Source organism: Lepisosteus platostomus, chromosome 14 (assembly GCF_059453375.1).
Source record: "Lepisosteus platostomus isolate fLepPlt1 chromosome 14, fLepPlt1.hap1, whole genome shotgun sequence".
Taxonomy (NCBI): Eukaryota; Metazoa; Chordata; class Actinopteri; order Semionotiformes; family Lepisosteidae; genus Lepisosteus; species Lepisosteus platostomus.
In genome coordinates this window covers 34,718,788-34,741,684 of record NC_142624.1, presented here as the reverse complement: position 1 = coordinate 34,741,684, position 22,897 = coordinate 34,718,788, and the positions used below count along the sequence as shown (strand labels likewise).

General features: G+C 49.9%; 1 protein-coding gene across 2 annotated transcripts in view; it reads right to left on the bottom strand.

Annotated features, from left to right (window-relative positions):
- Positions 1–1,463: 1,463 nt before the first annotated feature.
- satb2 (SATB homeobox 2) overlaps positions 1,464–22,897 on the bottom strand; it is a 67,283-nt gene continuing 45,849 nt past the window's right edge. For both annotated transcript variants that reach the window (XM_088605852.1, XM_088605853.1), the window contains one exon: positions 1,464–10,781. In XM_088605852.1, the coding sequence (XP_088461978.1) occupies positions 10,212–10,781 (570 nt within the window). In that variant the 3' untranslated portion in view covers positions 1,464–10,211. The remainder of the gene's footprint in view (positions 10,782–22,897) is intronic.

Here is a 22,897-nt window from a genome sequence, read left to right as displayed (position 1 = left end):
GGAAGCTCCCACAATGCCTAGCGGCTCCATCTCCTCAGTTTGATTGCGGGGGGGCAGTTTTTACCCCCGCACTATCAAACTGTTAAATTCCCAGCCTCTCTCACTCTCACTCTCACCTCTCACTGTGATCTGAACCTCACAGTGCCTTCTTCCTTTCTTTCTTACCAAAAACCCAAACACACATTGAAAATCTACCTCTACCATACATGTCAAAAGCTCACTCCCCATAATTTCCATCCCTTTATTTTATTCTGTTGATGCATATTTTTGCACATAACCTGTTACTTTTTTTGTTGTTTTGCACATCGTCTGTTGTTGTTTTTTGCACATTGCCTGTTGTTGTTTTTTGCACATTGCCTGTATTTGTTTTTTTGCACATTGCCTGTTGTTGTTTTTTTTGCACATCGTCTGTTGTTGTTTTTTGCACACTGCCTGTTGTCTCTGTCTTTCTTTTGCTACACAATTGTATTGTTGTTGTTGTTTTTTTTCTCTTTGTACTACTTATTTCCGAGAGCTAGCTAAATAGCATTTCAATATACCATATACCATGTATATGAGTGTAATGACAATAAACTTGAAACTTGAAACTCCTCACTCCCTTAATCGCTTTGATTATTTGACTTAATGGAAAAAGTGATCAATTTCTACAGTAAGTACTACTCCTTACATAAATGATGTGTCAGTATTATGATCAATACAAGTACTGTATGTCAAAATGAAGCAATATCAAATGGCCTCAAAAAATGACTTTTTTTTAATCAGTTCAGTTCAGATTTTATTAATCAGAAACTATTTGAAAACTTGCGTTGGCATGAATATGTGAACTACAAGAATACAAGTCTGTGGCCTTACAAGCACCTGAATTTTTAAACACTTTGGGAAATTAAGTTTTCATTTTCTTTTCACTGACACGATTATAGCTGTGAAGGACTGAGGTCTTTCTAATAAGCAACATACAGTATGTGCAATCCATCCATATTTTTAAACATGGGCATTTGTAAAAGTGATTTATAGCCATAAATTCTGAATCTATATGTTCTGCTCTAATAATAAAGTGCTGTATGCACTGTAAATACCTAAAGAAGATTTTCAAAGTTGATAACTTGCAAGAACTTGGCATCTTCCTTAGAGTGTATGACACCTTTTGTTTTGTCCGATATTTGAAATTTAAGGTAAGCTTTTAGACTCTTTAAGTTGAAATGTGCAACTTTCAGTTGCTTTTAAAAACTTCTTTTAAAAGCAGATCTAGACTCATTCAATTAGATTGGTAATATTTTGAGAGATCAGATGGGACTAGAATCCTACAAATTACTGGATTTTATGAACCAAGTATTTTAAACCCTGATCCAGCGAGGAGAAGCTAATACGGCAAGATGTCCCATTTCACAGTCCAGAAGAAAGAGCAGTGCTGAGCGAGATGATTTTCTACCCAGAATGAAAAATGACAGAAAAAGACAAAATACTATTGGTCAACTTCTGCTTTTATTATTGAATGCATTTCAGTTTAAACAACAACAACAATGAATGCATTTCAGTTTAAACAACAATGACAAAAAAAAACAATCTAAGAGCCTAACAATGCACATAAGTTAAAAATTAATTATCACTTAGTGATAACAAAGATGAGATTGATTTACATGGAGAAAGAAAGGACCATTCCAAACATATTAAATCCCCATTCACATTGTTGATAATTGATGATGATGATGTTCATTACAATTAAAAAAGATGCAATTTAATTGTCATCTCACGAAAGGAGGAGGAATATTGTGCTTTGTTGAGAGGCACTACAAGGAAATTAAAATTCTGCCCCTGGCCCTGCTCCTGCCCCAAAAACCAACTTCAACTTCTTAGATCTGCTGTGTGGACTGCATTGACCCAGCCTGTTCAGAACAGGCCAGTCATGCTGTTGGAACTGGAAAAAAACTGTATTTCAACATTACAAATCAACACACAAGACACCCGAGTGGCAATCCTGATCAAAACTGTCACGAACCTTAAAAGGGCTCGGCTCAGTATTCATATACTGTATGTGATTGTCTGTGGCTCAGAGACATCAGGATTCTTCAGGTCCAGTAGTCAGATGGTCTCAATTTCCTCAAGTCCCCCATCACTTCCCACACTATTCTGTCCAACCCTGCCTCACTCCCCATGTTATTCTGCCCAATCACCTGTCACCCCTCCACATTACTCTGTCCAATCACCTGTCACCGGCCATGCCTTTCTGTCCAATCATCTGTCACCGGCCATGCCTTTCTGTCCAATCTCCTCTCACTAGACACACTATTCAGCCGCTGTTCCACCAAATTAGTGGAATTAACTGCATAATTGTAACATTTCTAACTTGGATCCGCGACGATTTGTAGCTAACTGTACCATTACTAAAGTGAATGTTTTGAGTAATCGACTGTAAAAGACCTTACATGTTTTGAGTAATCGACTGTAAAAGAAAAAAGAAAATCCTACATATGGGTAAATGAGGAAATACTTAGGTTAATTGTTTAATTGACTGTTTAGATTGGAACACAAACCAGAAGACACAAGGCCCTCCAGGAACCCTGAAATAAGGTGAAACACATCAAGGACTGCTAAGTAACGTAATATCTGTTGTACATAAATGCAGTTTTACTTTCTGTCTCTCATGATTATTTCAGTTTTAATAGTCATTCCAGTAGTCCAGACTCAGACTGCTCATCTGCAGGAGAGTCTAACCCAGGTCCTGGAGAGCCGCAGTCCAGTTAGGCTCATAGGTCACCTGTTTCTAAAGATAGCGAACAACAAAGGATTCATCTGTTCAATTAAGAGGATTCTGGTTCCTGGTTCCTTGAAGAGTGCTAAGTTATCACTAAATTATTTAATTTAAGTAATCAATTAATTGATCGCAATGGAATCCTCAGAGGTCAACTGGTGTTTTAATGGTGACCTACAAAAGCCGCTGGACTGGGGCTCTCCAGATCCAGGCTTGGAGATCCCTGGTACAGAGCATTAGGACGAAAGCTCTGTGTCCTTCATTTCTAAACCAGTTCCGCACATTTCTCTGGATTCCTCTGGACCATCAGTCCCGAGCTTCCAGGATTGCATCTGCTGTGCTATTCGGGCTTGAATACTAGCAGTCCTGTTTTTAAACGAGCTTTAATACTTTTTCCCATTTTCCACTGTACTTTTACTGTGAGGAGTCCTGAGTGGAGAACGGCATCACTATTTCAAGGGAAGAGGCAGAGGCTAATTCTGGGCCGAACAGCAAAAAGAAAACAAAAAGTCTGGGCTGCCTAGGCTGCACAACTGAGGCGGCTCCACAGCCGCAGTGCTGCATCGATTCATCTTTCTGCTGCACTCAACGTGTTCTCTTGCAGCTTCACTAAAGAAGTTTCCGTGTCAAAACCTCCAAGACCGAATAAAGCAACAGGACATGAAGCCACAGGTGACTTGCCGGTCTCCGATTTGTAAATATAAATGCACCAATCAAATGACATTTCCACGCCATTTGTGTTTTAACACACAGGGTATATGATGGGAAATTGCTGCTGTCACACTGGAAGGAATCCAGGCTTAAAGCAAAGGCCCCTGTGAGTCACCGTGAGTTGTAATTAATTTTTCTGCACGGTAGATTAGGCTGACAGTCTGGACAGATCTTTGGGGAATGTGTTCACTCCCTGCGCGACCCTGACTCTGAACGGACGTATGGGTGATCGGGCTCCTTTTGATTGATGAGGCTGGCCTGTAAATGCATCGCAACCATTAAAAATAAATACAAAATAAACAGCTGGATCAAAATGCAGCTGTGCTGGAGTGATCGGTGGACCGGTGGAGTGGCAGCGGGCTGGGGAGGGAATCCGGGGGCTTGATGGGAGAACCTGCGACACCCGTGGGACAAGAAGGCAGCCCTCCTGGATTCCACACTGTCCTGGACGTCCGCAGCCCCTGGGGACCGGGCGGGGGTCTGGGGGTTTATACTCCCCGATGGCGCTGTGAAGGGGGCCACACCACGGCCACAGCCCCCTCCTGACTCGCCCGACAACCCGCCACAGACCCCCCGATGACCGGCACAAGCGGAAAACCGGGACCCTACCCATACAGACATAGTGATGACCGCAGCAGTGCTGCCCCCCTGTCCTGAGGAATGAGAGCAGCAGGGAGGCAGGACCAGTACTGAGAATAATTCCCTCTGCCCTGGGAATACCCCTATTCCTGTCTCCGATCGCTGCACGGACAGCTCCAGCTTCCACTGCTGGAGTGCCCTCACACGCATTTCCCCAGAGCCGGGATTCTAGTTATTGTTATTTATCACAAAACATTCCTGGCAGAAGAGGACGCTGCAGCGCAGGTCAGGCGGGTTGGGGAACACGCCCTCAGTCCTGAGCGGATCTCGTTACATGTTTAATATCTTTCCAAGGCATTCTGGAGTTGATTGGAGAGACGCAGGCAGGGTGAGGGATGCGGCTTCTAGAACCTTTTCAGGACTGGCAAGAAACTTTGGCTGTTTTAGAGCAATCAGGCAAGGGAGAGCTCAGGGACAATGAAGACTAAGCACTATGCGCCCTTCCGGGAACTGAACTGGACATCCCAGCACTGGACTGACCCCTTAACCTCTGACCCCTCCTCTGGCTCTTTCCATTCACTGGCAATTTTTCTTAACAACCCATTGACTCTTGTACCACCAGGGCTACAAACTCTGATTACTGTTTAACTGGAGGCCTTCCTTGACCCACATGACTACTGGACTTAAATGGTCAGAATGACCCCATATTCCAAGTATATAGTGACTGATGAATCAGTGAGACCTTTAAATACTGTAGCTGTCCAGGACCAGGACTGCACAACCCTGTTTTCAACATTTCTATCTTGGAAAGAAGGATTAATCACAGCTGTAAATTAATCCAGGTTACTTTGCGGAACTGTGCTGTTTTCCTTGTTTTACTCTGTGCAGTACCGGAGACGAAGCGATCCCTTGCTCAACCAGCGCCTCAGTTACTGCGTTAACACTGCGCGGAGGAATTGACCCCCTGCTGGAGGTCAAAGACATGCCGTGGGAGAAAATAGACGGCTACATTTATCCTTTCCCAGGTGGGAAGAAACTGATTCCTGCATAAACATGAGAAAATGAATTGCTCATCAGCACGGGAGACCGATTATGCCCGACGCGATCCCTGGTCTCCTCAAGATCACGAGGTGGGTTTGGAAAAGTCCAGGATGGGATGCCACACTGGAAGGAGAGGCCCTGAATAATCCCCCTGCTAGTCAGGGTGTCTCCAAAGGCCTCCCGTTTCCCCACAATGCCTCTCTGATTCCCCATTCTTCACAGTGCTTGCTCGTGCCTCGCCGTGCTCCCCCAGAGCTGCAGAAAGCTTCAGAACTGAGCCCCTTAAAGAGGGGGCATCAGCGCTCATCAGAGCAGTTTGTCTGCTGAGTGGTGGGCACCACTGGGGGGGGTCAGGGGTGACCGCGGAGCTGCAGTTGTAATGAAGGGCCTCACGAGTCTCGCTTATGTGAATTTTGAGTGGCAGGTGTAAGTGCAGTTTGCGGGAGGCCAGCTGTGCAGGTAATGGGAGGTTTGGCTGTCTGAGAACAACAGTGGGGGAGCTTTCTGAGAATGAGAAGACAGGCAGGGCCCTCCTGCTACTCTCTTTGCCAGATGATACCACTTTCCCCTCAATAACTGTCTCTAAGTATTTCCAAAGTCCCTTGGGGCTTGTCACAGGTAGGCATTCCACACCTGATAGGAAGAGGCACAGTGCACCCAGAACCAATGGAGAAATGTAAACGTCCAATACATGCATACTGCTCGATCTTGTGAGTTCACAAGACTGGAAACCAGCATGGTCAAATGATGGCAGGATCATGGGCAAAACCTCGCTCTGTTCCGGTGAGTTAATGTAGATAATGACAATGAAAGCGTGGGCTTTCAAACACGAAATTCAGCTTTTCAGAATTTCTTGGAGAAAAGTGTCCTGAAGAGACCAGCTGGCTATTTCATTATTAAACACCAGAGAGCAGTAGACCTGTCTGGACCAGCCTGTCTCTGGGAATATTCACATTAAACAAGAACACACGTACTACCTGCACACTGGACTCACAAGTGGTCACTCAGCTGCACAACTGCACAGCTGGATATACATGGAAAGTCCATTCCAAGCTGAAGCCCTAGGAGCCAGGATATTAGCAGCAGTAGCTCCAGCAATAACATCCTACAGAGCACAGGCCCCCGTTCCTCTTCATCAGAGCTGTGCAGGAGCACCACAGGGATCGGCTCAGAACTAAGGCGCAGGTCCACATGAGAAATAGGCAAAAGTTGTTTCAAACCACATCCAGTGCCCGGGAAACATTCTCCTTGGTAGGGCTAGGATAGTATGAAGTACAAGACCAAAAGATAATTATTGTGCATGAAGCAAGATCTCCTTCATTTTAACATCTTTAAATAAAAAATAGACTGAGCTGTCTGGTGAAATAACCCCAACAGGCACGGCTACCGGACCAACACAGAGATCGAGATCGATATCCCTGATGGAATGACTGACAGGCACAGCTACTGGATCAACACAGAGATCGATATCCCTGATAGAGTGACTCCGTCAGGCACAGCTACTGGATCAACACAGAGATCGAGATCGATATCCCTGATGGAGTGACTGACAGGCACAGCTACTGGATCAACACAGAGATCGAGATCGATATCCCTGATGGAGTGACTCCGTCAGGCACAGCTACTGGACCAACACAGAGATCGAGATCGATATCCCTGATAGAGTGACTCCAACAGGCACAGCTACTGGACCAACACAGAGATCGAGATCGATATCCCTGATGGAGTGACTCCGTCAGGCACAGCTACTGGACCAACACAGAGATCGAGATCGATATCCCTGATGGAGTGACTGACAGGCACAGCTACTGGACCAACACAGAGATCGAGATCGATATCCCTGATGGAGTGACTCCGTCAGGCACAGCTACTGGACCAACACAGAGATCGAGATCGATATCCCTGATAGAGTGACTCCGACAGGCACAGCTACTGGACCAACACAGAGATCGAGATCGATATCCCTGATGGAGTGACTCCGACAGGCACAGCTACTGGATCAACACAGGGATCGAGATCGATATCCCTGATGGAGTGACTGACAGGCACAGCTACTGGATCAACACAGAGATCGAGATCGATATTCCTGATGGAGTGACTCCGTCAGGCACAGCTACTGGATCAACACAGAGATTGAGATCGATATCCCTGATGGAGTGACTCTGTCAGGCACAGCTACTGGACCAACACAGAGATCGAGATCGATATCCCTGATGGAGTGACTCTGTCAGGCACAGCTACTGGACCAACACAGAGATCGAGATCGATATCCCTGATGGAGTGACTCTGTCAGGCACAGCTACTGGACCAACACAGAGATCGAGATCGATATCCCTGATGGAGTGACTCTGTCAGGCACAGCTACTGGATCAACACAGGGATCGAGATCGATATCCCTGATGGAGTGACTCCGACAGGCACAGCTACTGGATGGACACAGGGATAGAGATTGAGGCTAATAGAGTACCTGTTATGGCCATAGCAACTGGAATGACACAGAGATTGCTACAGTCTCCAGGCCAGTAAACAAACTTCCAGTTATATTTATTTTTATTATTTAGAAAGAGAAAAGAGACCCATCTCTTTTAACAGGCTTGGCAAAGTATCGTCAAGTTCAAGTTGCATTTTTTGGATAAATCTTTCATCTTCTAAATAGCAACCGGTGCATTCTGTTCTCTTTGGAAAGATAGATGAAATTTGTTGGAATGAATATACAGAATATTAGTCTTTTTTTTCAGTAACAATCCTTTTCTGCCTTTCCTTCTGGCAGTGGTGATTGAGTTTTTTTTCTTAAAATACCTCATTTATGTCCAGCAAAGCCACCAGACACCAGACAGGAAGCCACTGGGACACATCGAAATAAAAATAACATCATCAACGGCAATAATAATAAAAACGACGACAATAATAATAAAAATAATAATAATAATAATCGAGGATAAAGACGGAAATAAATAGGGATCAGGAGCGAAGTGCGGACTGTGGGGGGGGTCAGGGATTCTGCACTGACCTCGCTTCCAGCCTTGCAGGGGAGGCCTGATCCTGGGTGCAGCTGTGGCCTCTGCTCGCTGCCTCTGAGCAGAGCATGCTGGCTCTCCTGCACAACCACACAGGCAGTGCGAAGCAGAGAACTTTTCTGTGTGTACTAAACTGGGTCACGTCAGGAAGAGGAGGAAACCCCACATGTACCCTGACTGGGCTTGTAAGGAGAGCTGCTCTACGTGCCTCACTAAGGAGGCTCACCCCCTCGCAGTCTGCAGATCCAAACCGCTGGCTTGTACAAGTTCTCCTGTCCTGCCATGCACGGTTACTGTACTGGTCCCCTTCGCTGGCTCCAGTTTTTCATGTGTCTTGTTTCTTTTCCTGGATATATTTTGTTTAATTTGTTAAGTGGCAGAGAGCAGACCGAGCCAAATGTGGATCACAATAAGAGAGAGAGAGAGAGAAAGAATGCTTTGGCAAAATGCGCACAACCTTGTCATGCCAGTAAAGCTATATTGGAATCTAAAATGGTGAACTTGAAAGAGAGGTCTTTGTCTCACTGTGCCCACAGTTGGGCTGGAGAAGGGAGGGAGGAAGAGAGGGGGACGGGACGGTTTTCCGGGGAAGCAGAGCTGTAGCTGTAGGGTGCAGACAGTGAGGCCGGAGGCAAGGAGTGAGGCACAGGGCCGGGAGCAGGATCTGAGGCAGGGAGTGAGGCCTGGGGCAGTAAGGGAGGACTGGGGTGGGGCAGAGCAGTAGGCCCAGGGCAGGGAGCTGGACATGAGGCCGGGAGTGAGGCCTGGGACAGTAAGGGAGGACTGGGGTGGGGCAGAGCAGTAGGCCCAGGGCAGGGAGCTGGACATGAGGCTGGGAGTGAGGCCTGGGGCAGTAAGTGAGGCCTGGGGCAGGGAGCTGGACATGAGGCCCGGGAGTGAGGACTGGGGCAGGGAGTGAGGCCTGGGGCAGGGAGCTGGACATGACGCCCGGGACAGGAAGTGAGGCCTGGGGCAGGGAGCTGGACATGAGGCCTGGGGCAGTAAGTGAGGCCTGGGGCAGGGAGCTGCCAGGTGAGATGCTGCCTCATGGATGAGAATGATAGTGAAGTAAGGAAGTAAAGGGGTAGCACATTACTGGGGTACTGTTGCATTGGTGTACTGATCACAATGACCAGGCGCTGTGACTGGAGTCTTCAGAGAGCAATGGAGCAGCAGTGATATCAAAGATATCAAAGTCATATAATTTTTCATTGTTCCTTAGAGTTTTTAAAACAATAATTTTGGGGAAGGAAAGTGAAGCTCAGAAACATTGAGGTGCCTCTTCACTGGGAAAACAGCAGCACCCAAGAGGGCCGATGTCTTGGAGCAGAAGTAGGAAGCAGCCGCCTCAAAATGTCTTGCACAATCAGTGTTCCTTTAAAACAGGAGAATATCTCTGCCTCGATGAAGTCTTCTTTTGCTAGTATAAGACTGACAGCTATTCCCTCTCACCCCTCTAGCTACAGTATGAAAGGAAAAGAATAATGGGCTCCTAAATTATGATTGGCTGTGCTGACTTCCTGCCTACACTGAGATCCTGGCTTCTCCTGGTCAGTTACGTCCCAGGTGACCCTCAAAAGCTGGGATAGCCAATCAGAGGCTGGTGTGAAATGGGCGGGCCGGACCCTTGGTTTGGTGACAGCTGCCACAGAGATTGACTCCTCCTTGCAGAAAGGGCGGGAGCTGCAGGGGACAGGAGATGCTGATTGGCTCGTGTCGTGTCAGACATACCCCCCCCCCCCCCCCAGCCTGCATCATCGTGCATCTCCATCTCCGAATCTGTGGAATGCTCGATTTCCCCTCAGCCCCTCTCCCTCCTGCCTCTCCGTGTAACGCTACTATTTCTGTTGCAGCTGCTCTCTCTCTCTCTCTCATACACTCTGACTTGTTCCCTGTCGTATTTTCCATGTGGCTCATCCCTATCTTTAAGCGTCTGAGGTATCATGTTGGTGTGGCTGCCCTCTTCTCGGTCAATGCAGGGCAGGATGCTCAGCCTCGGTGTTTACTCTCTGTTTGGACTCCCAGCACCCCCTCCCCATCGCTCTCGTTCTCTCAGCTTCTGGGACTGGGGTGCAGTCCCCTCCCTCCCCCCTGTGTGTCGAAGGTGTGGGGTATTATCTCTGCTGCTCCGTGGTGTCCCTGGGACTGGGGGAGGTGTTGCAGGGGGGCAGGGAGTTGGGGCGTGCTGGAGGGGGGTGTCCCTTGTCCTTGGCGTCGTCGGGCGTGGTGTCCAGGCTGTATACGTCCTCGGGGCCGTCCTCACTGGACTCGGTGTCCTCGGAGCCGGACAGCAGCTCCTCATCGCGGTACTCCGAGACGTCCACGCCCCCCGCGCCCGCGTGCTCCTTCAGCTTGCCGTGGTGCTTGACGTGGTAGCGCTGGTTCTGAAAGAACTTGATGATCGTGTGCTTGGGCAGGTCCAGCTGGGCCGACAGCGTGTGGATGGCCTCCTGGTCGGGGTACAGGCCCACGTCGTGGATGAAGCTCTGCAGGATGCCCAGCGCCTCCAGCGAGATCTTGGTGCGCGACCGCGGTTTCTTGCTCCCGCCGCCCGCGCCCCCGGCTCCTCCTCCGCCGCCGACCATGCCCCCCTCCTCCCCGGCGCTTGGCAACGCCACCTGCACGGGGTCCTCGCGCATCGGGGAGGTGTCCTTCATGGGCTGGGAGGGCTGCCTGTGCAGCGCCTGCACGGAAAGACAAGGACACAGAGCCGTCAGCGCGCCTGGCTCGGGCCTTCACAGTGCAGACCGGATCCGCACGAACAATGGGAAAGCCTGAGCAGCTCGACCCAAATCACACACACGGGCCATTATTCACGGAGCGTGTCAAGCCAGTTTTTTGGGTGAAGGCCGTTAAAAAAATCCTAATAAATTTAAAAGGCGGGTTTAAACAAGATACATTTGCAGCTCAGATGATTTGGAAAGATTTATGCAGCAGTTTAAAACTGCGCTGCGTGTGTGTGTGTGTGCGTCAGAGAAATCTTGGTGTAAGGGTAACACATCATGACTCATTTGCTCATTGATCTTTACTGCTAATTCTTCATCAAGAACACAGACCGGCCCAGAAAAGGAAAGATTATCCATCCCAGACCGCCACACATCTCGCACTGGGAGAGCAGTTGGCAAAGGCGAGTTTAAAGTCACACGCGTCCCGCTTGCGCTCTGCTTGGTTTATTCAATCGCGCCAGTTGGCAGGGCCGCGGGGCGCTGGCCTGAGGCGCCAACAGTCTAAAGCACCTCCATGACAGAGGCCTGTCCAGGGCTGAGGGCAGGAGAGCAGCACCGTTGTCACTGGTCAACTAGGGTGCAGAGACTGGGCTCGCCTAGAAAAACCTACAATGAACGTGAACCACAATCTGCCAATTTGAAGAAGGGAGGGGGGGGGTTTCGGAGGGGCCGGAGGAGGACGGAGAGAGGGAGAGGAGGAGTGAGAGTCCTGCTGGAAGGTGAGACATCTCCCAGCCAGCTATCAGGACTGAGTGAGCTGAGCTGGTTTATTACCAGGGTGGAGTGCTCAATGCCTAAGCTCTGGTATGCTAAACTATAAATCTGTGGTACATTAAAATTAAAGGACCCACATAAAGATAATAGTAATTCTTTTTTTCCTTCAATAATAACAGGGTATTTTTCAAATAATATTGAGGTCAGGCCAGACCATGAAATATTTCTAATTTCTCTTCTGGGGGCTGGTAAGGCTAGCACTAGCAGGAAATGTGTAGGCTTGTCTTTTTTCCCTCTCCCTCTCTCCATCTCTGTCTCTGCTTATTATCTTTTTTTATGTCTTTGAGAAACAAACAGCAGTCTGGAGGAACAGGGGCTTGCGTGAGAGAGGGAAGAGGGAGAGAGGGCAAGGGAGGGAAGGAAAGAGAGAGGGAGAGAAGGAAGACAGGGAAGGAAAGAGAGAGGGAGAGAGGTTGGGAGAAGGAGGAATCGGCTCAAGTTCGATGCCTCCTTCCGTGTCCTTGTGGCCTTTGATGTTCCTCCCACTGCCCTCTGGGGAACCTGGGGACCTCACACACAGCCTGTGGATCCCCCAAAACGCAATAAAAAAATCAAGTGAAAAGGCTCTGGAGGCTTTCCTCTCCAGAAGGATTTTCTGCAGATCAGGAATGAAGGACAGACTGACTAAATGTTTGCTCTGGGAGGGAAGTGTGCTCTCCTCTTGGTTCCAAAGAGAGTTGGAGAAAGGTGGGCGAGAGGAGCTGAACACCACTGGGAGGTTCCGTGCACGTGGTGCGTGACGCGGCTCGTCCCCAGAGCGACACCAGCAGGTCCAAAACGACCTCGGAGCAACGCGTGGGGCACGCTTTTCCCCTGATGAGGAACAAAGCTTCGGAGCGGGGCTGTCTGCGCGCCGGTCCGGGAGCGGACTGGAGGCGGGGGTCCGGCAGCTTCTGGGGGTCTGGACAGGCCTCGCCAGGTGGCTCCGTCTGTCTCCGAGGGGCTGCCAGGCTGCAGCGCAGACGCCACGCCAAGCCGATTTCGCTTGTGGTGTGCTGCAAGCCGTGCCTATTAACTTTTCGGAAAATGAGATTTTAGCATCAATTGAGGATGACGTGATCATGAGGCACAGAGACATAGCTCCCAACTTCTGCCTCGGTACTGCTGTACTTGTGTGTCCATGTGTTCTTTTTAAATTCATGGCTTGCAGCGCGGGGATGAGGACATCAGTAGCGTGCAGCACTGCGGGCAGAGCCAGCCAGGCTGAGCTGGGTTTCTTAGAGACGCTTCAGAATATTTTCTCTAATGCCGATTTTGACGAATCAAAACTGAGGCTCTTCAGAGAAACCTACATTGTTCCGCAGAGTTTTTCCGTACTGTAAATCCTACATTTTCAGCATTCCGGCTCCAGTGTAAAAAAAAAAAAAAAACGGATGCGGAAGAGAAACGTTTCTCGGCGTTTGGTGGCTCTGCTGCTGGAGGGGGAGGTGGGGGTGAGGGAGAGACACCATTAACGCGCTGATAAATACGTAATGATGTGGAATACATTTTTCTGGTTCCGCGTCACTTCATCTCCAATGTAAATCTGAGCCTCTGCAGCGCTCTGCTCTTCGGGCTTCCGAAATGCTGGGGAAGAGAGGGTCCCAGCTTGGTGTCCCTCTGGTCGGGCGCAGGGACGGAGCGCGCTCCTTGTGCAGCTTTTACTGGAAAACTCCCAGGTCTCAATGCACAGAGGAGGGGCCCAGCGCACTGAACACCAGCACTCAACACGTCCGATTGAGCAAACAATGACGGAATTATTCATTAGAGCTGGGGTGGCTCAGAGGAAAAATTAGCAAAGAACCGCACTCTTGGAGGCGCAGGACTAAAAAAAAAAAAGACATAAATATAAAAAATAATAATAAATAAGTAAAACATTTTTACAGTGCTAGGTCACTCATGAAGAAATGCAATTTGCTTTCCGCATGTACATCCATATGGCCCATCACTAATTAACACCAGGCATCGGCCCAGTGCTGCTCTGCTCTCCAGGAGCGGCTGTGCTCAGATTGGGATTACCCACGTGTTACCCACTGACCTGAACACTGCTGCACGCACAGCCTGAGTATCGCTCACCACACACAGAGCCGCCACCCTCTGCATCCCAGTACACCCCAGCGCAGAAGATCACACTGTCCCCAGAAACAGCTCTAAAGCCAGGCTCGCATATTTTGATCCACCACAGCTGAGACTGCAAGACCAGCTTCCAGGGCAAAGAGGGGTGAATCCCGCACAGCTTCGATTAGGATCAGCAAAATCAGGCATCAGAAGGTATCGATGAGTCGCGTGATCTCGCTTGGTCACAGAGTGTCCGAATTGAGATAAGCATGCCTTAAGGGGCACTGCGCTGTCCGTCTTACAGTGAGGAAAGAATCAGAGCAGTCTTTGTCCCTCAGCTATAATAACGCAGGGCAGTTCTGACAGCCTGAACTACCATGCCCTTTTAACTCTCAGTCCAGAAAGACTGGCTTCCAATATCTCTCTTTGCAGAAGTTGCAACTTAAGACATCGGACACACCTTTTAAGAACAAAGTGATAGATGTAGGACAAAAAGGGAACACTTTGGAAGAAGAGTCACCTGTAAGCCAGGTGTTACGGATGAATGACATTCTATCCTTCGATCTGTTTATCCCAAGTCCCTTCATCCTACAGTGGGGCATGGTGAGCCCGAGCCTGATCTGGCAGACTGGCAGAGTCTGGGGCTGCACCCTGTACAGGCACAAGGAAGGACTGCCCTGAGAGGAGGGCACACACACACACCGGGACACAATTCAGAGACAACATTCATCTGGAGGGCGAACAGAAACAGGACCACCCAGAGGAAACCCATGTCTACACAAGAGAGACATGCAAACTCCACACAAAAGACACTTCAGCCTGTAATCCAACCCAGGATCCATGAGCTGTGAATGACATATTGCCAATTAACAAGTGATGGACAACAGCAGTGTTCAGTAATAAAGTGTGAACTGGCCAGCACTGTTCAGGAAAAAAGTGTGGACTGGTCAGCAGTGTCCAGGAATAAAGTGTGAGCTAGCCAGCACTGTTCAGGAATAAAGTGTGAATTGGCCAGCAGTGTTCAGGAATAAAGTGTGAGCTGGCCAGCACTGTTCAGGAATAAAGTGTGAATTGGCCAGCAGTGTTCAGTAATGAAGTGTGGACTGGTCAGCAGTTTTCCAGTAATGAAGTGTGGACTGGTCAGCAGTGTTCAGTAATAAAATGTGGACTGGCCAGCAGTGTTCCAGTAGTAAAGTGTGGACTGGCCAGCAGTGTTCAGTAGTAAAGTGTGGACCGGCCAGCAGTGTTCCAGTAGTAAAGTGTGGACTTGCCATCAGTGTTCAGTAATCAAATGTGGACTGGCCAGCAGTGTTCCAGTAGTAAAGTGTGGACTTGCCATCAGTGTTCAGTAATCAAATGTGGACTGGCCAGCAGTGTTCCAGTAGTAAAGTGTGGACTTGCCATCAGTGTTCAGTAATAAAATGTGGACTGGCCAGCAGTGTTCCAGTAGTAAAGTGTGGACTGGCCAGCAGTGTTCCAGTAGTAAAGTGTGGACTGGCCAGCAGTGTTCCAGTAGTAAAGTGTGGACTGGCCAGCAGTGCTCCAGTAGTAAAGTGTGGACTGGCCAGCAGTGTTCCAGTAGTAAAGTGTGGACTGGCCAGCAGTGTTCCAGTAGTAAAGTGTGGACTGGCCAGCAGTGCTCCAGTAGTAAAGTGGTAATAGGTACCTTAAGGGGTTGTCCTATTCTGAAGTGTTACCAATACAAAATATCCACAGTTAATGATAAAACACCAAGTGTCTCTGCTGCCTAGATGAGCAGGCACAGGGTTAAGTTCTGATTTTTTCCCACTCCTGTGAGCTTTCTAAAAAAATACCACAACCCGAATCCCACAGGATTCCTTTCACACAACAGAATAGAAGTGTTAGGAGTTGTGTAGTACAGTCTAGTGGCAGGACTCTTCTCGAGTCGAGGAGTGGAGTCCGTAGGAGTCACGCTCCGTTCTGCCGCGTCAGGAGGCCCCTGCCCGTCCCCTCTCGGAGAGCAGGGCGAGCGAGGGCCCCGTGCGGGCTGAGGGCCCGCTGGAGGGACCTGTGCATGTATTGCAGTGTGGACTTGTGCGTCTCTGTGACAGTGTCCCGCCTTGTGCTGTGTGTGCCGAGGCAGCTGGGAGCCATGTGTGTGCTGTGGTGGCAGGCAGGCTGGAGCCTGTGGGGGGGGGGGGTTATGAGCAGGGGAGGGGTCCTGATCAATGGGAAGGAAAGAGGGGTATTCCCAGGGAGAAACACAAGTGAGGTGGAAGGAGGGGGGAGGCAGTGAACCTCCATGTTCGCTTGGTACAGTAGCTGAGCTGAACTACACGGGCCTGTGGCAAGCGACACACATAGCCGCTCGGAGACGGGGTGGGTTTGCCGGCTCGGTGAAGCCGAGTTGCGAGCCTGGCCCCCTAAACCTCCGGCAACGAACGGGTTCAGGGCTCGGCTCAGACGAGGTCGGCAGCCGCCCTGCACTGCTCAGCTTCTCAAATAATAAACCCCTATTCCTCATCTCTCTTTCCATCGGTCCACTCAATTTCTTACACACTCTTAGGCTAGAGTACACTTAACTCTTGTTAATTTTCCTTTCCAGATCTTTCGTGCCATTCCCATCTCTCTCCCATGTCTCGGTGACTAGCTACCCCCATCCTTCCTCCTCCTCCTCCTCTCTGTCCCTGTCTGGGGCTGTGCGTCTCTGAGTGCAGTGGGTGCTGGGACACCCTGAGACTTTATTTTTAGCTCCTTTATGTCCTTCACAGCCCCAGTCTAGGCTCCGTGTCAGAGGAACAGAAGAATGTGTTAATGGGGCGACCGCAGTTTCCTTCCTAAGATGCTTATTTATTAAAAACATAAAAAAGAAAAAAAGAAAGCTTAAGGAAAGGGAGAGAGAGAAACCGGGGCTGGGATGTTTGGCTGGTGTCCCAGTAATTATGGCTAGGCTGTGTCGCCTGCTGTACGAGAGGCGTTTTTTTTACGCAGTGGCAGTGAAACATGGGATTTGGCTCCATGCTCTAGACAGGGTTGGGGCTCTGTGCACTGCAGCCTATGGGGTCTGGACACCCCACCGAGGGACAGAGAGGAGTGCTGGTGACCCCATAACTGTTCTTTTTTCTTTTTTTCAAGTGGTGCATAGCTATTTGATATGCAGATGCATTTCAGCTGTTGCACTCCCAGGCCGGGACTGGCGGGACAGGGGACCTCTAGGGCCAGTCTGCTACACCTGGCAGCTTGTCACCTGAGACAGAAGGCACGGGCTCGACCAGGGCAGAAATAAGGCTACAGCCCTGGCACCTGGCTCCCACTGAAAGATGCCCCTCACTTAATCTTTTCCAAGTGTTTACAGGAGGAAATGCCCCTGTTACGTGTGTGGGCTCTATTAGAGGACTAGAGGTCTTCTAGGGTGAACCTCACTGCTGTGCATGCGTGCTTAAAGGGTCTGTTTGCTCTACTACGTTCCTTAATTATTTTGCTTAATTAAGTTCTTTATTGTCTCTCTAAGTCACACTGTACTAGAAGCCCAGGGTGGCATTGCTAGCCTTGGTACCTTATTTCATTGTGAGAACCCACCGACATATCTAGTGTCTATATTCCCATTGGGGTAGAATTGAGGTGCTCACTTAATGTCTTAGAAAAGAGAGGTTGTTAAATGTTTTATGTAAAGCACATCTAGAGGGGGAGCTGTGGGACAGTGTGTACAGCATTCTGCTTGTACAGTGTGGGAGAGGTACAGTATGTACATTACAGTATTCAGTGTGTACTGTGCCTGAGCAGTGCCAGGGAGGTGCAGTGCAGTGTGTACAGTGTGAGTGTGTACCGTACCTGAGCAGTGTCAGGGAGGTGCAGTACAGTGTGTACAGTGTGAGTGTGTACTGTACCTGAGCAGTGTCAGGGAGGTGCAGTGCAGTGTGTACAGTGTGAGTGTGTACTGTGCCTGAGCAGTGTCAGGGAGGTGCAGTACAGTGTGTACAGTGTGAGTGTGTACTGTACCTGAGCAGTGTCAGGGAGGTGCAGTACAGTGTGTACAGTGTGAGTGTGTACTGTACCTGAGCAGTGTCAGGGAGGTGCAGTACAGTGTGTACAGTGTGAGTGTGTACTGTACCTGAGCAGTGTCAGGGAGGTGCAGTACAGTGTGTACAGTGTGAGTGTGTACTGTGCCTGAGCAGTGTCAGGGAGGTGCAGTGCAGTGTGTACAGTGTGAGTGTGTACTGTGCCTGAGCAGTGTCAGGGAGGTGCAGTACAGTGTGTACTGTACCTGAGCAGTGCCAGGGAGGTGCAGTGCAGTGTGTACAGTGTGAGTGTGTACTGTACCTGAGCAGTGTCAGGGAGGTGCAGTACAGTGTGTACAGTGTGAGTGTGTACTGTACCTGAGCAGTGTCAGGGAGGTGCAGTACAGTGTGTACAGTTTGAGTGTGTACTGTACCTGAGCAGTGTCAGGGAGGTGCAGTACAGTGTGTACAGTGTGAGTGTGTACTGTACCTGAGCAGTGTCAGGGAGGTGCAGTACAGTGTGTACAGTTTGAGTGTGTACTGTGCCTGAGCAGTGTCAGGGAGGTGCAGTACAGTGTGTACAGTGTGAGTGTGTACTGTACCTGAGCAGTGCCAGGGAGGTGCAGTACAGTGTGTACAGTGTGAGTGTGTACTGTACCTGAGCAGTGTCAGGGAGGTGCAGTACAGTGTGTACAGTGTGAGTGTGTACTGTACCTGAGCAGTGTCAGGGAGGTGCAGTACAGTGTGTACAGTTTGAGTGTGTACTGTGCCTGAGCAGTGTCAGGGAGGTGCAGTACAGTGTGTACAGTGTGAGTGTGTACTGTACCTGAGCAGTGCCAGGGAGGTGCAGTACAGTGTGTACAGTGTGAGTGTGTACTGTACCTGAGCAGTGTCAGGGAGGTGCAGTACAGTGTGTACAGTGTGAGTGTGTACTGTGCCTGAGCAGTGTCAGGGAGGTGCAGTGCAGTGTGTACAGTGTGAGTGTGTACTGTGCCTGAGCAGTGTCAGGGAGGTGCAGTACAGTGTGTACTGTACCTGAGCAGTGCCAGGGAGGTGCAGTGCAGTGTGTACAGTGTGAGTGTGTACTGTACCTGAGCAGTGTCAGGGAGGTGCAGTACAGTGTGTACAGTGTGAGTGTGTACTGTACCTGAGCAGTGTCAGGGAGGTGCAGTACAGTGTGTACAGTTTGAGTGTGTACTGTACCTGAGCAGTGTCAGGGAGGTGCAGTACAGTGTGTACAGTGTGAGTGTGTACTGTACCTGAGCAGTGTCAGGGAGGTGCAGTACAGTGTGTACAGTGTGAGTGTGTACCGTACCTGAGCAGTGTCAGGGAGGTGCAGTACAGTGTGTACAGTGTGAGTGTGTACTGTACCTGAGCAGTGTCAGGGAGGTGCAGTACAGTGTGTACAGTGTGAGTGTGTACTGTACCTGAGCAGTGTCAGGGAGGTGCAGTACAGTGTGTACTGTACCTGAGCAGTGTCAGGGAGGTGCAGTACAGTGTGTACAGTGTGAGTGTGTACTGTACCTGAGCAGTGTCAGGGAGGTGCAGTACAGTGTGTACAGTGTGAGTGTGTACTGTACCTGAGCAGTGTCAGGGAGGTGCAGTACAGTGTGTACAGTGTGAGTGTGTACTGTACCTGAGCAGTGTCAGCGAGGTGCAGTACAGTGTGTACAGTGTGAGTGTGTACTGTACCTGAGCAGTGTCAGGGAGGTGCAGTACAGTGTGTACAGTGTGAGTGTGTACTGTGCCTGAGCAGTGTCAGGGAGGTGCAGTACAGTGTGTACAGTGTGAGTGTGTACTGTACCTGAGCAGTGTCAGGGAGGTGCAGTACAGTGTGTACAGTGTGAGTGTGTACCGTACCTGAGCAGTGTCAGGGAGGTGCAGTACAGTGTGTACAGTGTGAGTGTGTACTGTACCTGAGCAGTGTCAGGGAGGTGCAGTACAGTGTGTACAGTGTGAGTGTGTACCGTACCTGAGCAGTGTCAGGGAGGTGCAGTACAGTGTGTACAGTGTGAGTGTGTACTGTACCTGAGCAGTGTCAGGGAGGTGCAGTACAGTGTGTACAGTGTGAGTGTGTACTGTACCTGAGCAGTGTCAGGGAGGTGCAGTACAGTGTGTACTGTACCTGAGCAGTGTCAGGGAGGTGCAGTACAGTGTGTACAGTGTGAGTGTGTACTGTACCTGAGCAGTGTCAGGGAGGTGCAGTACAGTGTGTACAGTGTGAGTGTGTACTGTACCTGAGCAGTGTCAGGGAGGTGCAGTACAGTGTGTACAGTGTGAGTGTGTACTGTACCTGAGCAGTGTCAGGGAGGTGCAGTACAGTGTGTACAGTGTGAGTGTGTACTGTACCTGAGCAGTGTCAGGGAGGTGCAGTGCAGTGTGTACAGTGTGAGTGTGTACTGTGCCTGAGCAGTGTCAGGGAGGTGCAGTACAGTGTGTACAGTGTGAGTGTGTACTGTACCTGAGCAGTGTCAGGGAGGTGCAGTACAGTGTGTACAGTGTGAGTGTGTACTGTACCTGAGCAGTGTCAGGGAGGTGCAGTACAGTGTGTACAGTGTGAGTGTGTACTGTACCTGAGCAGTGTCAGGGAGGTGCAGTACAGTGTGTACAGTGTGAGTGTGTACTGTGCCTGAGCAGTGTCAGGGAGGTGCAGTGCAGTGTGTACAGTGTGAGTGTGTACTGTGCCTGAGCAGTGTCAGGGAGGTGCAGTACAGTGTGTACTGTACCTGAGCAGTGCCAGGGAGGTGCAGTGCAGTGTGTACAGTGTGAGTGTGTACTGTACCTGAGCAGTGTCAGGGAGGTGCAGTACAGTGTGTACAGTGTGAGTGTGTACTGTACCTGAGCAGTGTCAGGGAGGTGCAGTACAGTGTGTACAGTTTGAGTGTGTACTGTACCTGAGCAGTGTCAGGGAGGTGCAGTACAGTGTGTACAGTGTGAGTGTGTACTGTACCTGAGCAGTGTCAGGGAGGTGCAGTACAGTGTGTACAGTTTGAGTGTGTACTGTGCCTGAGCAGTGTCAGGGAGGTGCAGTACAGTGTGTACAGTGTGAGTGTGTACTGTACCTGAGCAGTGCCAGGGAGGTGCAGTACAGTGTGTACAGTGTGAGTGTGTACTGTACCTGAGCAGTGTCAGGGAGGTGCAGTACAGTGTGTACAGTGTGAGTGTGTACTGTACCTGAGCAGTGTCAGGGAGGTGCAGTACAGTGTGTACAGTTTGAGTGTGTACTGTGCCTGAGCAGTGTCAGGGAGGTGCAGTACAGTGTGTACAGTGTGAGTGTGTACTGTACCTGAGCAGTGCCAGGGAGGTGCAGTACAGTGTGTACAGTGTGAGTGTGTACTGTACCTGAGCAGTGTCAGGGAGGTGCAGTACAGTGTGTACAGTGTGAGTGTGTACTGTGCCTGAGCAGTGTCAGGGAGGTGCAGTGCAGTGTGTACAGTGTGAGTGTGTACTGTGCCTGAGCAGTGTCAGGGAGGTGCAGTACAGTGTGTACTGTACCTGAGCAGTGCCAGGGAGGTGCAGTGCAGTGTGTACAGTGTGAGTGTGTACTGTACCTGAGCAGTGTCAGGGAGGTGCAGTACAGTGTGTACAGTGTGAGTGTGTACTGTACCTGAGCAGTGTCAGGGAGGTGCAGTACAGTGTGTACAGTTTGAGTGTGTACTGTACCTGAGCAGTGTCAGGGAGGTGCAGTACAGTGTGTACAGTGTGAGTGTGTACTGTACCTGAGCAGTGTCAGGGAGGTGCAGTACAGTGTGTACAGTGTGAGTGTGTACCGTACCTGAGCAGTGTCAGGGAGGTGCAGTACAGTGTGTACAGTGTGAGTGTGTACTGTACCTGAGCAGTGTCAGGGAGGTGCAGTACAGTGTGTACAGTGTGAGTGTGTACTGTACCTGAGCAGTGTCAGGGAGGTGCAGTACAGTGTGTACTGTACCTGAGCAGTGTCAGGGAGGTGCAGTACAGTGTGTACAGTGTGAGTGTGTACTGTACCTGAGCAGTGTCAGGGAGGTGCAGTACAGTGTGTACAGTGTGAGTGTGTACTGTACCTGAGCAGTGTCAGGGAGGTGCAGTACAGTGTGTACAGTGTGAGTGTGTACTGTACCTGAGCAGTGTCAGCGAGGTGCAGTACAGTGTGTACAGTGTGAGTGTGTACTGTACCTGAGCAGTGTCAGGGAGGTGCAGTACAGTGTGTACAGTGTGAGTGTGTACTGTGCCTGAGCAGTGTCAGGGAGGTGCAGTACAGTGTGTACAGTGTGAGTGTGTACTGTACCTGAGCAGTGTCAGGGAGGTGCAGTACAGTGTGTACAGTGTGAGTGTGTACCGTACCTGAGCAGTGTCAGGGAGGTGCAGTACAGTGTGTACAGTGTGAGTGTGTACTGTACCTGAGCAGTGTCAGGGAGGTGCAGTACAGTGTGTACAGTGTGAGTGTGTACCGTACCTGAGCAGTGTCAGGGAGGTGCAGTACAGTGTGTACAGTGTGAGTGTGTACTGTACCTGAGCAGTGTCAGGGAGGTGCAGTACAGTGTGTACAGTGTGAGTGTGTACTGTACCTGAGCAGTGTCAGGGAGGTGCAGTACAGTGTGTACTGTACCTGAGCAGTGTCAGGGAGGTGCAGTACAGTGTGTACAGTGTGAGTGTGTACTGTACCTGAGCAGTGTCAGGGAGGTGCAGTACAGTGTGTACAGTGTGAGTGTGTACTGTACCTGAGCAGTGTCAGGGAGGTGCAGTACAGTGTGTACAGTGTGAGTGTGTACTGTACCTGAGCAGTGTCAGGGAGGTGCAGTACAGTGTGTACAGTGTGAGTGTGTACTGTACCTGAGCAGTGTCAGGGAGGTGCAGTACAGTGTGTACAGTGTGAGTGTGTACTGTACCTGAGCAGTGTCAGCGAGGTGCAGTACAGTGTGTACAGTGTGAGTGTGTACTGTACCTGAGCAGTGTCAGGGAGGTGCAGTACAGTGTGTACAGTGTGAGTGTGTACTGTGCCTGAGCAGTGTCAGGGAGGTGCAGTACAGTGTGTACAGTGTGAGTGTGTACTGTACCTGAGCAGTGTCAGGGAGGTGCAGTACAGTGTGTACAGTGTGAGTGTGTACTGTACCTGAGCAGTGTCAGGGAGGTGCAGTACAGTGTGTACAGTGTGAGTGTGTACTGTACCTGAGCAGTGTCAGGGAGGTGCAGTACAGTGTGTACAGTGTGAGTGTGTACTGTACCTGAGCAGTGTCAGGGAGGTGCAGTACAGTGTGTACAGTGTGAGTGTGTACTGTGCCTGAGCAGTGTCAGGGAGGTGCAGTACAGTGTGTACAGTTTGAGTGT